The sequence below is a fragment of the Triticum dicoccoides genome, chromosome 3A (genome assembly GCF_002162155.2).
Source record: "Triticum dicoccoides isolate Atlit2015 ecotype Zavitan chromosome 3A, WEW_v2.0, whole genome shotgun sequence".
NCBI classification, from domain to species: Eukaryota; Viridiplantae; Streptophyta; class Magnoliopsida; order Poales; family Poaceae; genus Triticum; species Triticum dicoccoides.
The window spans coordinates 202,182,648-202,203,407 of record NC_041384.1 but is presented as its reverse complement, the minus strand read 5'-3'; the positions used below and the strand labels follow the sequence as shown (position 1 = coordinate 202,203,407).

Genomic DNA, 20,760 nt, shown 5'->3' with positions numbered 1-20,760 from the left:
TGCTTCAATCTCCGACGAAGGGATTACGACGAGGGTCGCGGGCGTTCGCCGCAGCCTCTCTCTCTCTCCGGCGCGCGGCGGCTGCTCCCGATGCGGGAGAAGAAAGAATCAAGGAGGAAGAAGGAGGGAACGACGCGCTTGAGGGGCTGAATCATGAGGGGCGGAATGCACGCATCGTGTGGCTGCCGTGCGTCTGGTCCAAATTTGGGCCAGCGCGCCGGCGCCTATCAGTGTTCGTACCGGAAGGTCAATGGAGATGCTCGGTATATGTTCAAAGCGCCTGTGTGGAGGAGGTGCACACTGCCATGGGGCATTTTGATTTCACTGTCACCGTTTCAGTCCATGTAGTTCCTCCCCATTCCCCAGTGCCTCCTTTTCCTAAAGACATATACGATGTGGTAATGCTTGGCCTACGTCAAGTATAAATGATTGTATACTTGTGTAAATTCTGTTTCTCTTTCATTTTGTTGCCATCATAGCTAACTTGTGAGCTTTATGTGTAGACTATATATAGTCACACATTGCAGGAGTATGGTAGGAGAGCTCCAATTGATGTATTTATTTACTAGTGTGGTATACGTGGATTTGAATATAACTTTATTAATGAATTCGTCAGTGAAACCAATGCAATTATAAATCATTTAAATTACCATTGAAACTGAAATGCTAGTTGAGCAGTGCTACAGGGACGACACATCTCCAGCCAAAAGCTGGACGATGGATCAAATTATTGTTGGATGGCATCTTTCAGCAAATCAGCACCGTTTAAGATGGACATCGTCCGGATCTCGTCCATGCACTGTCGTGTGCAGAGTACTTCCGATGCTAGTTACTCCCTTCGTATACTAATATAAGAGCGTTTAGAATACTATAGTGATCTAAACATTCTTATATTAGTTTAAAAGGAAGTATAAAATAATATTAAAATATAGAAGAGAAAATATAAACGTTATGTACATAGACATTCTGCTGCAAAACTATACATATATATCAGAGAATCTTTATAAACCATTGTCAATACGAATATATATACATCATAATTTACACATGCTGTTGGAGATGCTCTAACGAAAGCGACACCATATCTTGTGCAATCCAGATGAAGAGTTGATTTGCCACGTGCATACATACATTATGCTGACTAAATGTAGTTTTTTATTCAGATTTTTGCATGGAACTTCGCACTCCATCTCCTCTTTGCACCACACCAGCCATGGCATCCGGCTCCAAAGCCTTGTGGGACGACCTTTCCGATGAACAGAAGAAAGATCTTTTTGATATTGCAGTCGACTGAGTGGCCCGACGAGCCAGCCGGATATAGGCTGGCTTGCCAACAAGCTCTTTGGAGTCGGCGCCATCGCCACCTCGCCCGTTCATGCATGCCAAACATTCAAACAACCTAAAACAACATCCATGAAATCTAATTAAGGTATATGCAGGCTACCAAACGTCTGAATGAATTATATTGTAAAACTGCAAAGTGAACCGGCGTCGCTGCCCCTGAGATCAATTGTATTCCGATTGATCCTATATAAAAAAAAACTGTATTCTGATTTGATCCTAAAAAAGAATTGTATTCCGATTAACTGTGTGTGTTATTGATTGTTTTTGATTTATAATAGGAGTAGAGCGGAGCGTGTTTAGCCTCAAAAGAAAAGAAAATAAAATCTGTGTGAGACGAGACGGATCCCCTTTGTCCTCTCAGCGCCCGCATCGGCGGCGCCGGCGATCCGCCCCTGCCTCTTCTTCCCCGCCGACTCGCTGCTGCCAATCCCCCCACCCCACCAGTAGTCCGACTCCGAGTCGCGCCACCACCATCCTCCTCTTCCCCGACTCGACCGATCCCGTGTTCAAAAGGCAAGGCAATCTAATCCCCAAATCCTGCCCTAGCCTGTTGCGGCGAGCTCAACACCTCCAGATCCATGGCGCTCCCCACCTTGCCCTTCAATCCCTCCACCCCGATGGGCCCCGGGTTTCCCGACTCGGCCATCCTCTGCAGGGTGGCGCGTGTGTCGGCGGACTGGAACGCGACCACCGCCGAGTGCCGCACCGAGGACGGCCAAGCCGTGGAGGTGTCCTTCTGGCTCGTCGACCCGCCGGGCATCTCCTACTTCTCCGTCAACTGCCCCGGCATCAAGCACGAGTACCACGCCTGGCTCATCTGCGCCGAGGACGCCTTCGTCCTCTTCAGCCTCAAGTTCTGGGGCCCCGCCCGCTTCTTCGTCTACACGGCCGGGAAGCAGTCCCTGCGGCTGCTCCCAAACCCCAACCATGCCTACTTCGGCGGGCAGCAGTTTGGCCTCTTGCCTTGTGGTGACGCCGACGGCGAGCACTTTGCCGTGGCCTTCCTCGACCTCAAGTGGAATATCCAAAACGATGTTTGCCGATTTGATGCCTATGTCTTCTCGTCTCAAACGCAGGCATGGACGACCAGGAAGGCCCACTTATCAGACCCTGCTGACAAGCCATTGTGTTGTCGACATGCCTTGTTCGAGCAGATCAGGGTTGGAGCAAGCGCGCTGGGCTGGGTTGATACCCGCTATGGCATTCTCCTTCTGGACGACCTGTTTGGCAGGCATCCTGTCGTCAAGATAATCCCATTACCAGTGACAACCGTTGGCTTGCCCGAGCCAACCAAGCCGTATGACTATTACTGTGCCCCTGAGTACTTTTACAATGTTGCCTGCTGCGATGATCTCATCAAATTCGTCCACATCAAATACGATGACCCTGATGCCATGACCAGAGGTTCAGGTTGGAAAGCCACAATGTGGAATATGAAGGTCTCTGAGCAAAATTGGTGCGAGCGCTACACAGTTGATGTTGCCAAAATCTCGGTTGACAAAAGCTTTCCTGCTAAATTGCCTGAGCTGTGGGATGATGAGACTCAACAACTGCAGTTGAAGAACCTGATGTTCCAAGGCCCGATTCTGAGCATGCTCAATGACGATTTGCTTTACATGATGGCCAAGGTGAATGATGAAGACGACACAGCCTGGGCCATCACTATTGACATGAAACATGCAGCTCTCAAGGCACTGGCAAAGTTTTCTGTCAAACCGAAGCAACAACTCCTCACTACACTCTGCTTCTCATGCGTCTTCCCCAAGTACCTCAACATTCCCCCAGGTGCTTCTTCCTTCTTTCTCCCCATGTCATTTAACCAGCAATGCTATCTTTGAATTCTTGGTCTGTATGCTAGTACGCTAGTCATATACGTAACTTGTAAGTGTTCATGTGAACGTCTCAGTTTTGACACTATTTGGGCTCTTCGGGTTAATTAGTTTAGCTGTTCGTTAACATTAGAAATAGACTAGGGTTTCCCATGCATTGATTCATACTATGCTATCACTTGGATTCTTGATTTTCTGTTTGTTCTGAATGTACGTTTCAGTACCGAGTATTGACGCTGTTGCCATTGGACTTTTTAGCTGTTTGTTAACCTTCATCATACATGTTTACGCGATAGAAACTGGCATGAGGCAGCAGACGGCACACACAAAATGTTCTGCCAGTATGGACCCTTTATCTATAAAGACCTCAGTCATATAGGTAGACCTACTGCATGTTTAAAGTATGCAAGGTGATACAGCTGCTGTCGTCAGCAGGGCTAATTAACTTGTTCTACTAGCATAATGTTATGTTAATTGAGGCTATAATTAACCGGCTCATTCCATTCCTTGTATAAACAGAAAGGAATTGTTGATGCCAATTCAAATTCATTCCCTGAATAAAATTAATTAAAGTATCAAATGAGAGACAAGTTTATCCTCAAGTGTCGTTTGTACTACACAATACCGAAGCACAAGTAGCTCTTGTGCAAATTGCACAGTGCCACATCTATCATGAAAATGCCACCACGTTGTCATCCAAGCCTCGTGTGTTACAGCAGTCGGCTAGATCCAGTGTCCTTTCATCATTACGTTGTCGGTCCTTCATGCCATTTCTGGTCGACCAACTTCTGCACATCCCAAACCCCATTTTACCACTGTGGATGGCCTTGACTGTTGGGCTGTGTCGCTCTCTGGTACCAATGTATAGCTCACTGCTGTGACTGTGGCTATGCTAGCAACTTCTGTAGCCCCAGGGCTTTATCTCAAAAGCGTTCATGTTGTCTTCATGATTAGATTACGATCCTATGGTTCTGGGGGCACTAAGGTTGATGCCTTCTTCCATTAAAATTGCTCCCTTGAGAAGTTAATTGCAGTTCTCCCCAATCTTGTGTATGTAACTATTTATTTGTCCAATTTTTCAGGGACAGAAATGTATGATCCCATGGAAATGCACTTTAAGAGGTAATTCATGTATTGCTATGCTACCATCACTTGTTCCAGTTCTCTATTTTTATTTGCATGACATCTTGTTGAACTCTGATGCTGATGTTGCATGTCTGTTGCCAGGATGAGTTTGGCGCAGTTTGTTATGCAAGTGCAGCAGACTCGAGAATGGTTTAGGGAACTTGGTATTAGTCCGCTCTTGATATATTTAGCCTTTTATACTGACTTCTGTTCTAATATATCACATGTGCAAGTGAATGTTTGCCAACTTCAACCAAGTGGATATTTAGGGTCTTGATCTTAAATGATTTTCCTTTTCCTTGTGGCAATATGCAAATGTGTTAGTTTAATATGCAATATCACTATGATCGGGTCAAGTATAATATCTTTTGATTTCCCCCTTCATTTGTGTCCGATAGAAATGTTAAGCAAGTACTGCCCTTGAAGCATTATTTCCTGCTGCTGCACATATACGTTCTTACAAAGTTGTGACTGTCATGACTAGAAGATTCACGTCTATGTGGTGCTTTGCAGATCTATTCTTAGATTGTGACTTGCCAACTTACAAGGAATCCAAAGCACTGCTTACCGAGTGTTGCCCAGTATCCTCTTTGTGTGTACATATTCATGCGGTAAGCTCTGTTCTGGTGACTCATAGATGTACTCCTTAAACGTATATTTATGTTTGCTCCCACAAGCTTCAAATTATTTATCATCTCTTTGAACTACGCACACCATTGCTAGCAAATTTATATTCCTCTAATATGCTCTTGGTTTATTATGATATCTTAATTTTTCCTGAATCCTATAACATTTTGATGCAGCTACTGAAATATGCTACATGCACTGATGAAGCCTCCAATAATATGCAACATCTCTTACGGTATATAAACGTAGAAACCTGTTCATGCACTTGTTTACTGCAATTATATTCTGACTAATGTCTATGTTTCCTAGTGCATTTGAGGGTTTTGATATGCTGCTAACCGAGTCATTTAATGAGGAGGCAAGTGATGAGACCCTGAGGAGCAAAATCATTGTGGCCCTTCCAATTTTAGACAAGTAAGTGAAAACCATACACATGTGTCTTCTTTATCACCAAAAATAATTATTTGTTCATCTTTCTATATCTTCCCCTCTTTGCAGTCTTCTGCAAAGTATGCTACCATCAGTGACTCCTGAAGAAAGGTACCAAGGAGTAGGAATATTTGAACAATATGAGAAGTCAGGCTATACGAAGAAGGGCCACCAGTCGTTTGGCTCTAATGCTGAGAAGGTTCGCCACAGCAAGAAGCGAAACCGTGCTAAGAAAAGGACTCACAAGCAGCAGCAACATATTTTCAAGCGCAATAACTTTGGGGGGAATGTGGCTTTGAACCGCTGGTGGTACTTGGACGGCTGCATGCTGATGTCTGTTGGTATGTTGTCACTTTGCTGGATGGCATGGAAGATCTTGCAGTAGATACTAGCTTAGGGCTGCTTTCAGGCTGCTTTCGTCCTGCTCTTTTGCCTTTCATAATTGTCCTGTCCTGAAACCACCCTACGGAATCATGTACATGTTGTAGCCAGGTTTCGGGGTGAGCAAGTTGGCTGCAGCTTGCTGCTGAACTAAACAGTATATTACCATAGTCACCTGCTCTTTCGGTGCATCGTATCTTGAACGATAGTTCTGGCAGTAGTTAGTCACCTGCTCTTTCGGTGCATCGTATCTTGAATGATAGTTCCGGCTGTGGTTAATGTATGAACATGATGCGGTCTTTTTTCTTGATAATCATCTCCTTTATTCATTCATAAGGATGTTAGCATCATTTATAACTGCGTCAGGGGTGGATCCCATCCCGAGACGGGCAGGGGATCTAGTTATCCTAGCCAGTTTCATGAGCTAGCTGCCTGATTACTCTCTATTACAATGATCATATATAACAGTAAGATCTAGCGGATGGCACTAGCTACTGAAGAAGAATTAGCATTGATTAGGGCTGTGGGCGGAGTTGTATGATGGGCAGGGTTGGAGATGAATATATTGACATACCTCTCGGGTCTTCTTTGTGGTTCCGCTTCTATCAATACCTACTACTAAAGGGAGAGATGTGGTATACTTAATCCGTCATGCATCTTTAACAAAAAAGCTCCTAACTTTTTTTGAATCAACCCACAATCTTGACCCCATAAATCCCGAACATTCGGATTTTAAACATGTTATCTTGAACGTTTTATCATAAAGCTCCTAATTTTTTTGGAATCAACCACAATGTTGACCCCAATAAATCCCGAACATTTGGATTTTAAACATGTCATCTTGAACGTTTCTTCATGGCAAGTTGACGCGAGGTTTCAATTTTAGTTGTTACAACATGGCAATGTTGTCCCAATTCATTTTTTTGTTTGAAAATTGCCATGATTGTCAACCTCGCGTGAACTGAAGCTTAAAATCCAAATGTTTGGTATTTATCATTTTCGATCTCTAAAAGCGGTTCCCTCTCGGTCTCCCGTGTGGCACGCAGCTATGGGCCATGAAAACGGTTTTCACATAGGTTCCTCACCTCGCGTACGTGTTTGTAGGAGCTGTTGCTGCGTGTGCAGGAATTCACAGGGAAATTATATCAGAGCCTCGACGATCACCTTTTTGGGAATTTCGGATCCAACCACACTTGAAGCCCCTCGCAGTCCAAGAAGCACTATCTTTAGCGGATGATTTCTATGAATGGGAAATCTATATGCCATGAAAAACGTTCGGGCTGTCATGCTTAAAATCCGAACGTTCGGGCTGTCATGCTTAAAATCCGAACGTTCGGTATTTATCAGTTTTGATCTCGAAAAGAGGTTCCTTCTTGGTTTCCCTATTGGAATCTACGATAGGATGCATCGACTACAAATAAAAATTCCTACGTGCAGAACAACCAAGAACATGCTACGAAAATGGATCACAAATCGTTACTACTAGACGCGTAATACCTTGCAACGGAAGAAGAGTTGGGGCAGCGCATCCGTGTGGATCGTCTCCTCCTCGTCTGTCTCCCTCGAACAACCGGTCGTCGGATCCCACGTACAGATTCGCCGGAGCGGCGCAAGTGCACCGCCTCTAACAGTATCCGCGTGTAGGAGGAACATCGTGCAGCGGACTGCTAGGTCCGATCACACAGTCGGCGGCGAGTGGAGGTAGCTATTCGTAACACATGCAAACCCTAGTGACAGCGCTGAAGCGATCAACCGCATGAGTGTGCCGCACCCCACTTTATATAGGCATCTGTCGCGGGCTCAACACTTTGGGCCTCGCACGGATCCTAAAGCCCAAAGTCTGTTCAGCCTGAATCCGAGTCCGAGTAGGACCACTTCTGACTTGTGGAGTCGGACCGGTCCTCACGGGTTCCTTCCCTTAAGCGCGCGACCGCATAGGTTCAAGTCGGCTTGGTCGCAGTTCGGATCACCTCCGACCTGCACGGTTGGTAGCGGCCTCTAGCAAGGCGTGCCAACCACAAAGTAGATTATGAAGCTGATTAGGCGAACCTGTACAACATGTCACACTTCTGTTCCCTTTGCCACACGATATATGTTGTCGGGCTCAAGGCGAGTGTGTCATCCTTGTGCTAGCCCGACCTCTTTCTCATTCCAGTGATGCCGACCAAAAATCGGATTATCTCATAATCCTTGTCGCATGGCCATGCTTATCCTGGTCGGATCACACGAGGGCCCGAGAGTATATCTCTCCTGATTGGAGGGGCAAATCCCATCTTGCTCGACCATGTCTCGCAGCATGGGTCTGGACAAGCCCGAAAGCTACCTTTATAACTACCCAGTCACGGAGTAGCGTTTGGTTGGCCAAAAGCAGGTCTGTCACCATCCCGAGTAGATGCGTCATCTCAGGTCTTAGGACATAGAACATATGTTATACTAGAGACTCACAGATGACATATCGTCGCATCTCATAGTTGGGCCTGTCCGACTCGGACCTTATCTCGACTCGGATCCGACTACATCGAATCCAACAAGATCCTTCCGAGTCTATATTATTCGGTTAGCATCCAATGCTCCATGGCTAGTGAGACCAAACCATCGACCGTGTCATATGCTAGTCTAGTCGGCTGCGCGTCCACACAACCCTTTCGACTAGGGACCTTTTAGGGCAGTCATCATACAATGCATAGTCCCACAAACAAGTCACATACTTGCTGATACACATCATCGATAATGTCCAAGAACTATCTTTATTCATAAACACATAGGAAATATCATCATACATGATTACCTCTAGGGCATATCTCCAACAGTCTCCCACTTGCACTAAAGTCAATCAAATAGGCATCAAATGCCCATAGCTCTAACGAGCCCCTCATGCTTGCATTGTGGAAGCGGCTTAGTCAACGGATCTGCAACATTTGCATCTGTGTGAATTTTGCATAACTCAACATCACTCTTCTTTACGATCTTTCGTACCTGGTGATATTTCCGACCTATGTGTCTGGTCTTGTGGTGATTCCTCGGCTCCTTGGCTTGTGCGATGGCACTAGAATTATCACAATAAAGGTCTAACAGTTTTACCGAGGCTGGGAGAATACCAAGATCATCCAGAAAGTTCCGGATCCAAACACCTTCCTTTGCAGCTTCACAAGCTGCAATATATTCGACTTCTGTGGTAGAATCGGCCACCGTATCTTGCTTGGAACTCATCCAGCTCACTGCTCCTCCATTCACGACGTACACGAATCCGGACTATGATCGACAATCATCTTTGTCGGTTTGGAAACTAGCATCGGTGTAACCCCTTACGACGAGCTCTCCCTCACCTCCATAAACTAGGAACATCTCTTTAGTCCTTTTCAGGTACTTCAAAATAGTCTTTACTGCTACCAAGTGACTCTCACCTGGGTTGGCCTGGTATCTACTTGTTAGGCTTATTGCAAAAGCAACATCAGGCCGTGTACATATCATGGCATACATGATGGATCCAATTGCCGAGGCATACAGAATCCGACTCATCCTGCTTCACTCATCAGATGTTGAAGGACTCTGAGTCTCGCTCAGCCTTATACCATGTGAGACAGGCAAGAACCCTTTCTTGGCCTCACTCATGTTGAACCGCTTCAACACTTTATCTATGTACGTGCTCTGGCTTAAGCCGAGCAGCCTCCTCGATATATCTCTATAGATCTTGATGCCTAAAATGTAAAATGCCTCACCAAGGTCCTTCATTGAAAACTTGCCATTCAATGATTCCTTGACCGAGATCAGCATCGAAACATCATTTCCGATCAGTAGTATGTCATCCACATACAAGATCAAAAACACTATCGAGCTCCCACTTAACTGCTTGTATAAACAAGCGTCCTCATTGCTTTTGATGAAACCGAGACCAATGAAAACCTCATCAAAACGAATGTTCCAACTCCGAGATGCTTGCCTCAACCCATAAATGGATCTCTTGAGCTTGCATACCTTACTAGTGCTAGTCGGATCGACAAAACCCTCGGGCTGTATCATATACACGTCCTCGGTTAAATTTCCATGAAGGAAAGCCGTTTTGACATCCATCTGCCATATCTCGTAATCAAAATATGCAACTATAGCTAGTACGACCCATACCAACTTTAGCATCGCTACCAGCGAGTAAGTCTCGTCGTAGTCAATTCCCTGAACTTGTCTATAACCTTTTACGACAAGCCGAGCTTTGTGGATCTGAACATTTCCATCGACATTGGTTTTTTTCTTAAAGACCCATTTGCAGCCAATGGCCTTTACGCCAGGTGGCAGATCAATCAAGTCCCAGACTTGATTCTCATCCATGGACTTCAGCTCGGATCTCTTGGCCTCTAGCCATGCCTCGGAATCGGGGCTCACCATCACTTCCGCAAATGTGCCCGACTCGTCGCTTTCTAGCAACAATACATCACACACTCTGCGCAACCTTTCCGACCTCCATGATTCCGATGCCGCTTCCACTACGGGTTCCCTGACTGACTCCGGTATGATCTCATCACCCGTCGAGCCGTCCCCGAGTGGTACTCAAATTTCTTAGAGTCGGACCGTCCTCCCACTGGCCTCTCGACCGAGAAACTCTTTCTCAAGGAAAACCCCGTTCCGAGCAACAAACACTTTGTTCTATTCGCGGTTGTAGAAGTTGTATCCCAAGGTTTCCCTCGGATATCCCACGAATATGCATTTATCCGACTTGGGCGTAAGCTTGTCTGACATAAGTCGCTTGACAAATGCTTCACAACCCCAAATCTTTAGAAAAGACAAACTGGGACTCTTCCGGTACACATCTCATGTGGCGTCTTATCTACGAATTTTGATGGTACCATGTTAAGTGTGAAAGCTGCAGTTTCTAGAGCGTATCCCCAGAATGACAAGGGTAAATCCGATTCACTCATCATTGACCGTACCATGTCCAACAAGGTCCTATTCATCCGTTCTGACATGCCGTTTCTCTGTGGCATACCCGGAGGTGTGAGCTGAGGTACTATACCTTGTCTTTTCAGATGATCATCAGACTCCTGGCTCATGTACTCACCTCCATGATCTGATCATACAAGTTTTATAGTCTTTCCGAGCTGATTTTCAACCTCGTTCTAAAACTCTTTGAACTTTTCCAAAGTTTCGAACTTGAGCCTCATCAAATATACATACCCATATCTACTCAAGTCATCGGTAAAAGTCACGAAGTACTGATAGCCGCCTCTGGCAGTTGTGCTCATTGGACCACACACATCACTGTGTATAAGCTCCAATAGCTCGGACGCCCTCTCGCAACTCTTTGCAAAAGGAGACTTAGTCATCTCGCCGAGCAAGCATGATTCGCATGTCTCGAACGACCCAAAGTCGGACAAAGTTAGGAGTCCATCATCATTAAGGTTCTTCATGCGTTTCAGACTAATGTGCCCAAGCCAGCAATGCCAGAAGTATGTCAGATTTATGTCATTTGGCTTATGCCTCTTGACATTCACGTTATAGACTGATTCCATTTCTAGATTCAATATAAATAGCCCATCAACAATGGGTGCATAGCCGTGGAACATACCATTCAAAAAAAACTAACAACCATTATCCTTTAAATTGAATTCATAACCCCGACTCATCAAGCATGAGGCATAAATAATGTTCCGACTAAGTGCAGGGATGTAATAACAATTATTTAATTCCAAAATAAATCCAGAAGGAAGCTGGAGCTGCATCATGCCGACCTCCAACGCAACAACTCTTGCTTTGTTGCCGACCTTGATGTCAATCTCCCCTTGTGCCGCATGCCTAGTTCTTACCAACCCCTGCATCGAGTTGCAAATGTGAACAACCGATCCGGTATCAAATACCCAAGAGCTACTAGATATGTCAGCAAGGTAAATGTCTATAACATATGCAACAAGTGTACCTTTGCCTGAAGAAGCATTTCCGACCTTCTTGCCATGCTCTACAAGCCACTTGCTACAGTTCCTCTTCCAGCGACCGGTCCCCTTGCAATGATAGCAAATGGTCTTCGAGTTCGGTCCAGACTTCGGCGCAACGGCGAAGGTTACCATCTCTGTGCCCTTTGCCTTAGCCTTTTTATTGGACCAACTCTTCTTGAACTTAGCCGATTTCTGCACCATCAACACTTGATGTGTGCCTTTCTTAATATCCTGCTCTGCCACTTTGAGAATCCCATGCAATTCAGTGAGCTTCTTATCCATGCCATGCATATGATAGTTTGAGATGAACGTCCGATAGCTGGGCAAAAGAGAACCCAGAACTGCATCAGTAGCCAGCTCATCCAAGAGCAGGAAGCCCAGTCGATCCAAAGCTTTCACATATCTGATCATCTTGATCACATGTGGGCTCAGTGGATCACCTTCCTTCAGCTTGCAATCCATGAAGGATCATCAGACGTTGAACCTTTCGGTCCTAGCCTGTGTCTGAAACATGCTCTTGAAACTCTCGATCATATCATAAGCCTCAACATTTTCAAAATGCTGTTGCAAATCGGGCTCCATAGAAGCCAGCATCAGACATCTGATCTCCGTTGATTCATAAACGAGTTTCTGGTAGGCATTCTTATTTGTGGCATTAGCATTATCGACAGGTTCCTCTGGAAGTGGATTCTCTAGAACATGTTCCTTTTTATCGTTCTTGAGAACAATTCTCAAATTTCTATACCAGGTGGTAAAGTTTGTTCCATTCGGTTTATCATTTTCCAGAATTGATTTCAATGCAAAGTTGGGTTGAGCAGGTGGTGCCATTGATCTACAATAGAAAATATGCAATCACTAAGCAATGTGTTTATGTAGAGTAATTCAAGCCTTAAATATAAATACTCCCACTGAAGTTAGCATCCCTCCGCAAACTCTTAGTGATTCAGGATCCGACTAGCACATGAGACTAGTAAGATTTAGCATCACTGCTAGACAACATGCCTATCCGGTAAGCAACTCCTTGCTAATCGTATCTCTATACGACTCCTGTCGGTCGAGAAGGTATCTCATACCCTGCCCCCCCCCCAACCTTCTTTGCCACAAGGCCCAAAACCATTTTGATAGCCTTGTCAAGTTAACCTGATGCAGTGCATGTCTGTGTCCGACACGAACCCTTCAGTTCAAGGACACCTAGCAGCACCCCAGTTTTATGAGCCCACTACTAGACGTACTTGACGTGCGAAGGTGCAACATCGGGAATGGCAAATTTCTTGATATTAATGAGGGATCTTTCTACCATTCTAACATGCATAGAAAACAAGAAGCATAACAATCACAAATAAACATATATTGTGAAATAGTATGGCTCCCTTCTAGGTTGGCTCCGACTCCGATGACCATCTAGGAACTCCATCTTATTTGTCACACTGGGACGCCAAGCCACCAACCCGATCTCTATTATCCAATTACTACAACTAGTAATGAATTTTACATAGAGTCACAAGTCAACACGCACGTCGTTATACAACATAATGACAACACTTTGGCTCTCGCCGACTGACAAACATGACACACAGGTCATGTATAATTTACACACATGCATTACATACACATGAGCCATACTATTCACATCAAACCCTGCAAAATAGAATCGCATTCTACTGGTTTGACTGATCATGTACGAAATACAAGGCGCTACGCACACGACGGTCCCAGAAGTCCTCACAGTCCAAGAAGCGCTATCATTAGCGGATGATCTCTATGAATGGGAAATCTATATGCCATGAAAAACGTTCGGGCTGCCATGCTTAAAATCCAAATGTTTGGAATTTATCGGTTTTGATCTCGAAAAGTGGTTCCCTCTCGGTCTCCCTGTTGAAATCTACGATAGGGTGCGTCGACTACAAATAAAAATTCCTACGCATAGAACAACCAAGAACATGCTACGAGAATGGATCACAGATCGTTACCACTAGATGCGCAGTGCCGTGTAGCGGAAGAAGAGTTGGGACAGTTGATAACCCACAAGTATAGGGGATCGCAACAGTTTTTGAGGGTAGAGTATTCAACCCAAATTTATTGATTCGACACAAGGGGAGCCAAAGAATATTCTCAAGTATTAGCAGCTGAGTTGTCAATTCAACCACACCTGGAAACTTAATATCTGCAGCAAAGTGTTTAGTAGCAAAGTAATATGATAGTAGTGATAACGGTAGCAAAAGGTAACAGTAGTAAAAGTAATGTTTTTGGTATTTTGTAGTGATGATAGCAATAGCAACGGAAAAGTAAATAAGCGAAGAACAATATATGGAAAGCTCATAGGCAATGGATCGGTGATAGAGAATTATGCCGGATGCGGTTCATCATGTAACAATCATAACCTAGGGTGACACAGAACTAGCTCCATTTCATTGATATAATGTAGGCATGTATTCCGAATATAGTCATACGTGTTTATGGAAAAGAACTTGCATGCCATCTTTTATCCTACCCTCCCGTGGCAGCGGGGTCCTTACGGAAACTAAGGGATATTAAGGCCTCCTTTTAATAGAGAACCGGAACAAAGCATTAACACATAGTGAATACATGAACTCCTAAAACTACGGTAATCACCGGTATGTATCCCGATTATTGTCAATTCGGGGTTAACGGATCATAACATATCATAGGTGACTATAGACTTGCAAGATAGGATCAAGAACACTCATATATTGATGAAAACATAATAGGTTCAGATCTGAAATCATGGCACTCGGGCCCTAGTGACAAGCATTAAGCATAGCAAAGTCATAGCAACATCAATCTCAGAACATAGTGGACACTAGGGATCAAACCCTAACAAAACTAACTCGATTACATGATAGATCCCATCCAACCCATCACCGTCCAGCAAGCCTACGATGGAATTACTCACGCACGGCGGTGAGCATCATGAAATTGGTGATGGAGGATGGTTGATGATGACGATGGCGACGGATTCCCCTCTCCGGAGCCCCGAACGGACTCCAGATCATCCCTCCCGAGAGGTTTTAGGGCTTGGCGGCGGCTCCGTATCGTAAAACGCGATGATTTCTTCTCCCTGATTTTTTCTCCCCGAAACTCAATATATGGAGTTGGAGTTGGAGTCGGAGAGGCAACAGGGGGCCCACGAAGTAGGGGGGCGCGCCCTAGGGGGGCAGGCGCGCCCCCACCCTCGTGTAGAGGTGGTGGGCCCCCTGGCCTTCATCTTTTGCAGGTATTTTTCTTATTTTCTAAAAAGTGGCTCCGTGAAGTTTCAGGTCATTCTAAGAGCGTTTTTTTCTGCACATAAATGACACCATGGTAATTCTGCTGAAAACAACGTCAGTCCGAGTTAGTTCCATTCAATCATGCAAGTTAGAGTCCAAAACAAGGGCAAAAGTGTTTGGAAAAGTAGATACGACGGAGACGTATCAACTCCCCCAAGCTTAAACCTTTGCTTGTCCTCAAGCAATTCAGTTGATAAACTGAAAGTGATAAAGAAAAACTTTTACAAACTCTGTTTGCTCTTGTTGTTGTAAATATGTAAAGCCAGCATTCAAGTTTTCAGCAAAGATTATAACTAACCACATTCACAATAACGCTTAGGTCTCAAGTTTTACTCATATCAATGGCATAATCAACTAGCGATCAATAATAATATATCTCGGATGATAACACTTTCTCAAAACAATCATAATATGATATAACAAGGTGATATCTCGCTAGCCCTTTCTGAGACCACAAAACATAAATGCAGAGCACCTTTAAAGACCAAGGATTGACTAGACATTGTAATTCATGGTAAAAGAGATCCAGTCAAGTCATACTCAATGTAAACTAACAGTAATGAATGCAAATGACAGCGGTGCTCTCCAACTGGTGCTTTTTAATAAGAGGATGATGACTTGGCATAAAAGTAAATAGATAGGCCCTTCGCAGAGGGAAGCAAGGATTTGTAGAGGTGACAGAGCTCAGTTTTGAAACAGAGGTGAATAATATTTTGAGCGGTATACTTTCATTGTCAACATAACAACCAAGAGATGGCGATATCTTCCATGCTACACACGTTATAGGCGGTTCCCAAATAGAATGGTAAAGTTTATACTCCCCCTTCCACCAACATGCATCAATCCATGGCTTGCTCGAAACAACAAGTGCCTCCAACTAACAAGAGTCCCAGGGGGAGTTTCGTTTGCAATTATTTTGATTTAGTTTGCATAAAGCATGGGACTGGGCATCCTGATGACCAGCCATTTATCTCGTGAGTGAGGAGCAGAGTCCACTCCTCTGGAGAATAACCCGCCTAACATGGAAGATACAGGCAGACCTAGTTGATACATGAGCTATTCGAGCATACAAAACTGGATATTTATTTGAAGGTTTAGAGTTTGGCACATACAAATTTACTTGGAACGGCAGGTAGATACCGTATATAGGTAGGTATAGTGGACTCATGTGGAATAACTTTGGGGTTTAAGGAGTTTGGATGCACAAGCAGTATTCCCGCTTAGTACAAGTGAAGGCTAGCAAAAGACGGGGAAGCGACCAGCTAGAGAGCGACAACAGTCATGAACATGCATTAAAATTAATCAACACCGAATGTAGGCATGAGTAGGATATAATCCACCATGAACGTAAATATCGTGAAGGCTATGTTGATTTTGTTTCAACTACATGCGTGAACATGCGCCAAGTCAAGTCACTTAAATCATTCAGAGGAGGATACCACCCTATCATACCACATCATAACCATTTTAATAGCATGTTGGCACACAAGGTAAACCATTATAACTCATAGCTAATCAAGCATGGCATAAGAAACTATGATCTCTAGTTGTCATTGCAAACATGTTTATTCATAATAGGCTGAATCAGGAACGATGAACTAATCATATTTACAAAAACAAAAGAGGTCGAGTTCATACCAGCTTTTCTCATCTCAGCTAGTCCATCATATATCATCATAATTGCCTTTCACTTGCACGATCGAATGATGTGAATAATAATAATAGTGCACATGCATTGGACTAAGCTGGAATCTGCAAGCATTCAATAAACAGGGGAAGACAAGGCAATATGGGCTCCTTTGTCAGATAAACAATAATGCATATAAGAGCCACTTCAAAAATTTAATTTTGGTCTTCTCCTATCGACCCCCAAAGAAAAGAAAAGAAATAAACTATTTACACGGGAAAGCTCCCAACAAGCAAAAGAAGAACATGAAATCTTTTTGGGTTTTCTTTTTAATTACTACTACAAGCATGGAAAGTAAACTAATTAAAAGCTACAACTAATTTTTTTGGTTTTTCTTAAGGTTTATTAAACACACAAGAAGAAAGCATAAAAAGGAAAATAAACTAGCATGGATGAACAATGAAAAAGTATGAGCACCGACATCTAGCAATGAGTGTGTGAACATAAATGTAATGTCGGTGGGAAATACATACTCCCCCAAGCTTAGGCTTTTGGCCTAAGTTGGTCTATGGCCATGGCTGGCCTGGCGGATATCCATAATAATAGTTGGGGTCGTACTGAGAAGAAGAAGAGGAAGACTCCGATTGCCACTGGCTGACAATCATCTCCGGATCCCACTGGTAATTAGACTGTCGTGAAGGATCAATTTGTGGTTCCGGCTCTGGCTCCTCAGCTGGTGCAGGGTTCCGGTAGGCATGAATAGCCTTCAACGGAACAAGGTACGTGCCTACAGATAAATCAAACAAAGAAGGAGCAGGCAGGGTAATAGTCTCAGGATGGTGTTTATTAAAGAACAATTGATATTTAAGCTCTCCTTCCCTATTCTTAACAATAAAATCATGTGCCACCATACTTTTATAATCTAGATAAACACGAGGCAGCACTTTTTCTTTCTTCTCATAATGCCTAACAGGTATGTTAAAATGTGCAGCTAGGTGTGAAGCATAGATGCCTCCAAAGATGGGGCCCTTTGTACGGTTCAGACTTAACCGTTTGGCAATAATGCCGCCCATACTAACAGAGTTATCACCATATAAACCGTGGAGAAAAATAATAATATCAGGGATACTAAGGTTTCCACAGTTTCCGCGACCAATTAAGCAACGACTAGCAAATAATGCAAAATAACATAAAACAGGAAAATGTATGCTAGTGATTCGTGCATCGAGAACCTTCCTTGTTTCCCCTACAGTGATAGTATCAATAAACCCCTCCACATCATCGCGATGTGGTTCTTCTGTCTTGCCCTCAAAAGGGACTAAACAAACCCACAAAAAATCATAAAGTGAGATCTCCTTATGCTCATCATATAAATAAAACTCCACCGTAGGTGGTGAGCTCCTAGAATGGAAATGAATGTTTTGCACAAAGATATTTGTGAGTAAGAGATACTGATCGCATTGGTCGTGGAGGAAAGCGGTAAGGCCTGCATTCTTAGCCAATTCATGAAAATCTTCACAAATCCCGGCTGCTCTCAAGAAATCCTCGGAAGGCCATTCACACGCCCGAACCTCCACATTGCGAGGCAGATTATACTTAGGCTTCGGTGCCTTTTCCTTCGAGCTTTGGCTCGATGAGCCCCTCAAAAGTCTCCTCATCATTTTCTGAAAAATTCTGAAATTTTTAGTACAAAATAAAAGTAAACCAAAATCAATAATATTGATAGCAACTACTCCTACAAGTGCCTAGGGCCTATATCATGCATCAAAACTACTCTTGACCATATAAATTTGACATGCAAGCTCAAGAACAGGGTCACCTAAGCAGCAAAAATTTGCAATGAATAAAGCACTAGAACAAAAACTAATTGGACCAATGGAGGAGTCACATACCAAGGAACAATCTCCCCAAGCAGTTTTGTGAGAGGTGCTTTGAGTAAGGAGATCGAAAATGGCAGCAAAGTGAGCTAGAACTCGTGCTTGAGCTAGATATTCGTGTTTGTGGGAGGAAGATGAAGTGTGTGGGCGCAGGAATAAGTGGAGGAGGGCCACCGTGGGCCCACGAGGCAGGGGCGCGCGCCCAGGGGGTACGGCGCGCCCTCCACCCTCGTGGGCAGGTGGTTGACCCCCCTGCCGTGTTCTCAGTGCCAAATATTCTCAAATATTCTAGAAAAAATCATATTTAAATTTCAGGGCATTTGGAGAACTTTTATTTTCAAGGTATTTTTATATTGCACGGATAATCAGATAACAGACAGAAAAATATTTGTTTTTATTTTATTTAATATAAATAACAGAAAGTAAAAGTGGGGTACATAAGGTTGTGCCTTCTAGTTTCATCCATCTCATGATCATCAAAAGGAATCCACTAACAAGGTTGATCAAGTCTTGTTAATGAACTCATTTCGAATAACATGGAACCGGAGAAATTTCGAATAACACTATGTTACCTCAACGGGGATATGCACATCCCCAATAATAAGAATATCATATTTCTTCTTGACAGTAGGAAGAGGAAATTCAAAACCTCCAAATATAATCGATGGAATTTTTCCAATAGAGTTGATACTATGAACTTGAGGTTGTTTACTCGGAAAATGTACCATATGCTCATTACCATTAACATGAAAAGTGACATTGCCTTTAGTGCAATCAATAACAGCCCCTGCAGTATTCAAAAAGGGTCTTCCAAGAATAATAGACATACTATCGTCCTCGGGAATATCAAGAATAACAAAGTCTGTTAAAATAGTAAAGTTTGCAACTACAACAGGCACATCCTCACAAATACCGATAGGTATATCAGTTGATTTATCAGCCATTTGCAAAGATATTTCAGTAGGTGTCAACTTATTCAAATCAAGTCTACGATATAAATAGAGAGGCATAACACTAACACCGACTCCAAGATCACATAAAGCAGTTTTAACATAGTTTCTTTTAATGGAGCATGGTATAGTGGGTACTCCTGGATCTCCAAGTTTCTTGGGTATATTCCACCCTTAAAAGTATAATTATCAAGCATGGTGGAAATTTCAGCTTCCGGTATCTTTCTTTTATTTGTAATAATATCTCTCATGTACTTAGCATAAGGATTGGTTTTGAGCATATCAGTTAATCGCATACGCAAAAAGATAGGTCTAATCATTTCAGCAAAGCGCTCAAAATCCTCATCATCCTTTTTCTTGGATGGTTTGGGAGGAAAAGGCATGGGTTTCTGAACCCAAGGCTCTCTTTCTTTACCATGTTTCCTAGCAACAAAGTCTTTCTTATCATAACGTTGATTCTTTGATTGTGGGTTATCAAGATCAACAGCAGGTTCAATTTCTATATCATTATCATTAGTAGGTTGAGCATCATCATGAACATTATTATTAGCATTATCACTAGTTTCAGGTTCATTACCAGATTGAGTTTCAGAATCAGAAATAGAAATATCATTTGGATTCTCAGGTGTTTCAACAATAGGATCACTAGAAGCATGCAAAGTCCTATCATTTTTCTTTTTCTTCTTTTTAGAAGGACTAGGTACATCTATGTTATTTCTCTAAGAATCTTGCTCAATTCTCTTAGGGTGGCCTTCAGGATACAAAGGTTCCTGAGTAATTCTACCAGTTCTAGTAGCCACTCTAACATCATTATCATTATCTTTACTATTCAATTCATTGAGCAAATCATTTTGAGCTTTAAGTACTTGTTCTACTTGAGTGGTAACCATAGAAGCATGTTTACTAATAAGTTTAAGTTCACCTTTAACATTAGCCATATAATCATCCAAGTGTTCAAGCATATTTGAATTGTATTTCAATTGTCTACCAAAATAAGCATTAAAGTCTTCTTGCTTAGCCATAAATTTATCAAACTCATCTAAGCATGGGCTAGCAAATTTAGTAAATGTGATTTCAGCTTTATCATATCTATAGAGAAAATTTACCTTTACTACCTGTGTCGGGTTATCAAGACCATGAGTTTCTTTAATAGGTAAAGGATTAAGATTATATGTTTCTTCAACAGGCGGTAAATTAAGACCATGTATTTCTTCAATAGGAGGTAAATTCTTAACATCTTCAGCTTTAATACCTTTTTCTTTCATAGATTTCTTTGCCTCTTGCATATCTTCAGGACTGAGAAATAGAATACCCCTCTTCTTCAGATTTGGTTTAGGAATAGGCTCCAAAGGTGTCCAATTAT

At 43.1% G+C, this 20,760-nt stretch overlaps 1 protein-coding gene across 1 annotated transcript; it reads left to right on the top strand.

The window, feature by feature from the left end:
- The first annotated feature begins 1,663 nt into the window (after positions 1-1,663).
- On the top strand, positions 1,664-6,064 carry LOC119267848. The gene is made up of 7 exons (XM_037549281.1): positions 1,664-3,129; positions 4,256-4,295; positions 4,401-4,462; positions 4,812-4,909; positions 5,102-5,160; positions 5,235-5,339; positions 5,424-6,064. The coding sequence occupies exons 1-7, from the start codon at positions 1,923-1,925 to the stop codon at positions 5,737-5,739; spliced, it is 1,887 nt and encodes a 628-aa protein (XP_037405178.1). The 5' UTR covers positions 1,664-1,922; the 3' UTR covers positions 5,740-6,064.
- The last annotated feature ends 14,696 nt before the right edge of the window (positions 6,065-20,760 follow it).

What these genes read in the sequence shown, in the direction of transcription:
- LOC119267848 (XM_037549281.1), top strand. Translation starts at nt 1,923, where the DNA reads ATGGCGCTCCCCACCTTGCCCTTCAATCCCTCCACCCCGATGGGCCCC. An exon ending in AGAATGGTTTAGGGAACTTG is followed by an intron (nt 4,463 to 4,811) that starts GTATTAGTCCGC and finishes GGTGCTTTGCAG; the next exon opens with ATCTATTCTTAGATTGTGAC. An exon ending in AATATGCAACATCTCTTACG is followed by an intron (nt 5,161 to 5,234) that starts GTATATAAACGT and finishes TATGTTTCCTAG; the next exon opens with TGCATTTGAGGGTTTTGATA.